The sequence below is a fragment of the Empidonax traillii genome, unplaced genomic scaffold (genome assembly GCF_003031625.1).
Source record: "Empidonax traillii isolate 1590-97213 ecotype Southwest subspecies unplaced genomic scaffold, ASM303162v1 scaffold170:size2694500, whole genome shotgun sequence".
NCBI lineage: Eukaryota > Metazoa > Chordata > Aves > Passeriformes > Tyrannidae > Empidonax > Empidonax traillii.
The window spans coordinates 1,606,394-1,612,221 of NW_020955363.1; the positions used below are offsets into that span (position 1 = coordinate 1,606,394).

The 5,828-nt window shown below is 50.8% G+C and overlaps 2 protein-coding genes across 3 annotated transcripts in view; one reads left to right on the forward strand and one right to left on the reverse strand.

The window, feature by feature from the left end:
• NAA15 (N(alpha)-acetyltransferase 15, NatA auxiliary subunit) overlaps window positions 1–1,648 on the reverse strand; it is a 38,323-nt gene extending 36,675 nt beyond the window's left edge. The window contains exon 1 of the mRNA XM_027885681.1: window positions 1,524–1,648. Coding sequence (XP_027741482.1) covers window positions 1,524–1,577 — 54 coding nt within the window. The 5' untranslated portion in view covers window positions 1,578–1,648. The remainder of the gene's footprint in view (window positions 1–1,523) is intronic.
• A 516-nt stretch (window positions 1,649–2,164) lies between these two features.
• Window positions 2,165–4,874, forward strand: NDUFC1 (NADH:ubiquinone oxidoreductase subunit C1). Of its 2 annotated transcripts, XM_027885710.1 has the most exons (4): window positions 2,165–2,235; window positions 2,907–3,010; window positions 3,940–4,022; window positions 4,740–4,874. In XM_027885710.1, coding segments are annotated over exons 1-4 (252 nt in total). In that variant the 5' UTR covers window positions 2,165–2,171; the 3' UTR covers window positions 4,741–4,874. The 2 variants fall into 2 exon arrangements, with proteins under 2 accessions (XP_027741511.1, XP_027741512.1); XM_027885711.1 differs by lacking the exon at window positions 4,740–4,874 and having other exon boundaries at window positions 3,940–4,023.
• Window positions 4,875–5,828: the final 954 nt, after the last annotated feature.

The following is a 5,828-nucleotide window of genomic DNA, read 5'->3' on the forward strand; positions in this document are numbered from 1 at the left end:
AAAAAGTATGAAGAAGTCTGCTTGTGCTGGGGCACACCTTTCCCTTTTTTAATCTGAACCAAATTAGGAAGCTTCATCTAACTCACAGGTGCTGAACCAGCACTTTTTCCAAAGACACTCTTACTCTCTGCTTGATTCTCCACACAAATACCCAGCCATGTCCCAAGACCAAGGAAAATGGGGGAAAAAAACCCAAACAACAATAAAAACAACAACAAAAAAAGACACAGAAAGCAGTCAGATTTAAACACAGACAAGCTTCTTGATTCAGCCTGTCCTGTAACCACACAAGCCATCCTCAATGCAAAGGAAGATGGGTCAGTGAGCAACGAGGCTACTGCTTCTCCAACTCATAACACATCAAAAACTACATATTCAGTACGAGGTCATACCAACTCCAAGCAGGGCTGAATCTTTCAAAAGAGAAATAAACTTTATAGCTCACTGTGTTTACTTTTCAACCCTAACAAAAGCTGCGTGTCTCAAGATGAGGAACCTGTTCACAGGAATTTCTAGGGCTACGCATTTCATTTTCACAAAATATTTTGAAAAAGAAATTACAAGATTGTACACATCCTTCCCACTTAAGGGGCAGAAATTTACAGAGCCTGAAGAAGGTTGTTACTGTCCAACAAGACAACAGCACTCACTTCTAATCCGTGGAAGGACTCAAAATAATAATGTAATGGAACATACTGAAAATAATAGCATAAGTCTCTTCGAAAGAGAACGTGAGGTTTTTTGACACAACTGACTTTTTCTGAGCGAAAACAATGTAGTGCTTGACCTAGATAACAGAATCTTCTAAACAAATCTACTGAAGCTGCTCACTAACAAAATTCTGACATTTCCAATTCACCCCAGGTCCTTAGAAACACAATGTTCCTGCAACATCGCATCAAACCTGAAACAGGTCCTGTAAGATGCAACTGAACTGGGTACACTTTGATGGTAGTTGGACTGGACGCTGTCTTAAATTCATTCTAAAAAAACGGATTTATTCCCTTAATCCCACTGAACTTCCTTTTCACCCCCACACGCCAGAAAAAATCGACCGTCAGTCTTTCCAAACAGGAGTTGGCTGTTAAGTTAAAACTTCGGCAAGACTTCCAAATAAAAAACCCTTCATCCTTTTCCCACTTCCTTCTCCTCCTCCGAAAGACATCTTCCCCACCAACCAAAAATCTGAGTTATAAAAGAAAGCAAAAAAAAAAAAAAAAACCAAACAAAACAGAAAAGAAAAGCAAGCCCAGGCAGGGCGGCGGCTGCAGCGGCGGGCGATGAATGAAGCGGCCGAGGGAGAATTTCAGGGAGCCGGGAGCGCGGGGCATGGGGTGGGGAAGGGGAATCGGGGCTCTCCCGGCCCGGGTGGGACGAGGTGCGGCCCACAGGCAGGGAAGAGCCGGGCCCGGGGCCCGCCGGGCCCGGGGCGCTGTCGCCGGGGCCCCGCTGCCTGCTGGTCCCAGGACACGGCCCGGGGCCTCCCCCCGCCGCTGCCCGCGGCCTCCCGCCCCGCCACTCACCAGGATGCGCTTGAAGAGCGCGTTCTCCTTGGGCGGCAGGCTCACGGACGGCATCCTCCCCGCCGCTCCCGCTCCCGCCGAGGCGCTCCTGCGAGGCGGGTGGGCGGGCGGGCCGCGCGTCCCGTCGCCGCTCGCCGCTCGGCCGCCGCTGCCGGGAGCCTCCCCGCCGGAGCGCGGCGGCCGCTACTACCACCCCCGCCGCCGCCTCACCGCCGCTGGCCTGGCCACCCCCCCGGGCGTGGGCGCGGCCGCGGGCGCGGCCCCTCACGGCCCTCGCCGTCCCGTCCCGGCCGTGCAGCCCCGGCCGCGCTCACGTGGTGCCCGCTCGGGCCGCGGAGCCGCCGCCAAAATGGCACCGCCGCGCTTCCCCAGCCGGGTCGCGGCGCCTCCGCGCATGCGCCGCGCCCTCGCGGCCGCCCCGCCCCGCCCTGCCCCGGCAGGTGTGCGTGTGTGGGGGCGAAGGGCCCCCCTCTGCCCCGTTCGGCTCGGGGAGGCACCGCCCGGCGCCGGGGGAAGGGGGACTGCCGGGACCCGTTGGGGCTCGCCCGGCCGAGCTCATGGCCCGAGGCGCCCCGGGGCACGGGAGGGGCGGGGGCGGTGCCGTCGCACCCCCGCCCCCCGCGGGCGGAGCCGGGCGCGGCCGACAAGATGGCGGCGGCGCTGAGGGCGCGCTCGGTGCGGGGCTTGGTGGCGGCGGCGGTGCCGGGCCTCGGTGAGCGGCAGCAGCACGGCGGGGCCCGGGCGGGGTAGGGGGGAGGGATCTGTGCCCCGGGGGTTGGGCCGTCGCCTCGGAGTCTCTGCTGCCTACGTGGGGAGCGGCGGCGGCGCCGGGACGTGGAGTTCGCCCCAGCTCCGCGGCCGGGGTTAGAGCAAATCCCTGTGGTTTGCAGATTCGCAGCCCTTGGTGGTTTCGATCGCGGCTAGTTTCTGCGTTACGACAGCTGATTAGGAAATTGGTGCCTCCTTCGTGCCCCGGGGGAAGCTCGCCGTGCCCCGCGCCGCGGTGGCGGTGCTGGCGGTCCTTGGGGAGGCGGTGCCCGGAGCGCCCTTGGTGAGCTGGGGAGGGAGGTGAGGAAGGGATGGAGGTGGGGGCTTTCGCCAGGGACAGTAAGAGGCAGCTCTAATGGAGCAAAAGAGGCGGGGGGGAAATGGGTTTTGTGGCCGAGAAAAGGGCAAAAGGTACTGCTTCGAGTGGTTGGCAGCGCCCCGTCCTCTTTCCTGCGGATCAGGTGCCCGTGCAGTGGGTCCCCCACAAGTGTTACGGGGACCACTTCATAATGGCATTTTTGTGTTTGTATGATGTTTTTTTTTTTTTCTGATTCCACGAGTGTCAGTAATGACTTGGTCTGCGTTAACGCATTTGTAATCTTCTGCCTTTTTTAGCTTTCACTCGTTCCGCGTTTGTTGCGAGAAAACCTAACTACGCCCAACCAAACTGGCTGGGAGTCGGCTTGGCGTTTGGCACCTCTGCTGCCTTGTGGGCTTTTGTAAGTGTTTTCATTCGGTGTTGCTGAACTTAACTATGACAGAAAATTCGCGGTAGTGATATAAATGCAATGACTACAACCTACTGAGTTGTTCGGGGTAATGAGTGGTCATAGCGGGTGTCAAGATTGAAGCATGATTATGTTGATTCCTTATGTTTCCCCAGCTTCATGCTGTGGTTTTCTTTATAAAAATCAACAACTTATTAAGCTTTTCTCTATTTCAAACTCAAAACAGCCACAACAGAAGAATTAGTTCTTCAAGCCTGCCAGTTTAATGTTTTGACATTATTTTCCCCATTGGTCTTAAAAAAAAAAATCAAAAAACCCCACAACAACAACAACAACAACAAACAAAACAAAACAAACAAACAAACAAAAAAAAACAAACAAATGAAAACCCTAGGGATGTGCCCAAACAGTCTTGTGTTTATCAGACTACTAAAGCGCTGTCTTCTAATTTTTCTGCTGGTTAAGGTGGTTGTTAGCTGATTTCAATAGATTAAGACCCCTTTTTCTTCTGAGCAAAATGCAGATGTAAGATACTATTTTAGAGAATTCAACTGGCTTGATGTTGTTAAATTCACAGGATGTAGAAGCTCTCAGGAAGAAAATGTTGCAGGATGAGCAACACTCCCATAATGAAAGTGTTGTCGGGGTGGGGTGGATTCCCTTTGGGGCTTTCGCCTTTTTTGGGGGTGGTGAATTGATTGATAGTATGAGCCCCCTGCCTCCAGTTGGTCAGTTTATCCAGTGAGGCCTTTTTTTTCCACAGGTTTTTCAATTTGATAATTTACAGATGATGTGTTGTCCCAGTTACATATTGGTTTGCATTCCGACAATAGGAATTTTGTATTCTGTAGAAATCTCTTTGTTCTCTGCATCCAGCTGCAAAATTGTATAGCTGTTTATCCTATACTGCTATTTTATAGCTTATCAAGCAGCATAATGAAGATGTAATGGAATATGAAAGAAGACAAAAAGAGGGTCACCATAAGTGTACCGGATGCTCATAGTAAGTGTGCACATACAGATGCTTTTGACTTAACACAAATTCTGAAAATCTCTGACATCTGGTCAAGATATCAGACTGACATTCTTCCCTTATTATTTTTCTTAATACTTTACATCTTGGCTTTTGCTATTCTTCTAACTCATTCCAGCTTTAAAATTATATGGTGACTGATTTCTATTTTCATATATTCACTGTTGGCTTTCTGTCTTGGACATGTGAATTTTTGGACAGTAACACGTCTCTTACCGTGTCTATAACGAAATAAGTTTGTAAATAGAATACCTTACAAGTGGCTCAGTGGCAAGGAGATCAGAGTAGCTGAAAATAGCTTTATCTTTGCATTTTTTTTTATTATAACATGTCTGCAGTGGGAAATGTCCCTCTCGGTTCCACCTTTATATTAAGCATAAAAATAATGTAAAGTCAATGCCCTTAGATGTGCATTGCAGGGCAGATTGTATGTGACTGTTGTCCTTTTCAATGTAAAAAAAACGTGTGTCTGCCAGCTGAGAAGTCTTTTGGGGATTATGGCCTCAGAGCAATTAATATGCCACATGAAAAAATTCCTTATACTAGATAGAGGAAAAACTTGTAGTGCCGTGGCTATTTTTCCCTGTAAACATACCTCTCCAGATAAAATACAGGATGTTATGTTTCTAAGCATATTCATCACATCTATTTTTCTTGTTGCTAAGATTCTTTTCCCCTCTTTCTTAGGTTGATGATATGCTCAGAGGTAACAGGATCACCAGTTGTGAGCACAGCGGGAGTACAGAGTGATGTAATTACTTGTATGTTCATACATTTCATGTGCATAAATATGAAATAAATGATAAAGCCTAGAAGAAACTTTCAAGGACCTTTGTTGCCATTAATATTTCATTCTGCTGGTCTTTAAGTTGCTTTATGTTGCATTTCCATTTCATAGATAATCGATCCTATTTCTTATTTCTCTGTGTTATTCTGGAAGATATATTAGGGAAGCCTAATACAACTAGTCTGTACAAATGCCAAAGCGTGCATTTTGGGAATTGCTTATGCCAGAGAGGTGCCTGCAGTGCTTTACACAATGAGACTGCACAGGCGTTGTCAGTCTCCGGTGTGAGCACCGCCTCCTCTTCGTGCATCAAGGTCAGTCAAGGACAAAGGCTGCAAAAATGGGACCACAGCAGTCGGCACAATAGGGCATTAAATAATCACAGAAGGAACAACAAAGCGTAGATGAGAAACCGTGGGCAGCTGCCCGAAAACACAGGGAGGAGAGGAGCAGCTGCACAGCTCTGCCCCTGAGACGCCCATGACTGTGACAGTCACCATGATCCCACAGCAGCACTTCCCTTCCAGTGTTCTGCTACCAACACCGAATGCCTGTAACCGGTGTTTAACCTGAGTGCCCTTTGCCGTCAGTTTAGGTGACTTCTCCATTTTATTTTTTTCCCCCCTTCCATTATCTGTTGGCAAAGGAATGCTCTCGGTGAACACCCTATTTTAGTAAAACAGTAGTTTGTTCCTCACCGTCTTCCCCCTCCTTGCTAAATGCAATCCCTTATATTCTGGGTCCGTTTCAGCACCGCGTACAGCGGCGTTCGGCACAGGGCCGTCTGCCCGCGCGTTCCGGGAAGGCGCGTTCCGGGAAGGCGCTTCCCGCTGCTGCCGGAGCGGCTCCTGCCCCTTCCCTCCGTGTCCCGGTCACCCCCGGCGTCCTCCGGGAGCGGCGTCCAGGTGCTCGTCGCGGGGCGGGGCCCGACCCGTTCCGCCCCCGCGGCTCGGCGGGGCGGGGATCGCTGTCTGTCTCCGCAGCCCGGC

Excerpts from the sequence above, each read along its gene's own strand:
- NDUFC1 (XM_027885710.1), top strand. The coding sequence starts at position 2,172 with ATGGCGGCGGCGCTGAGGGCGCGCTCGGTGCGGGGCTTGGTGGCGGCG. Across the intron at positions 2,236-2,906 it reads GGCGGCGGTGCCGGGCCTCG|CTTTCACTCGTTCCGCGTTT; the intron begins GTGAGCGGCAGC and ends TGCCTTTTTTAG. Across the intron at positions 3,011-3,939 it reads CTGCTGCCTTGTGGGCTTTT|CTTATCAAGCAGCATAATGA; the intron begins GTAAGTGTTTTC and ends GCTATTTTATAG.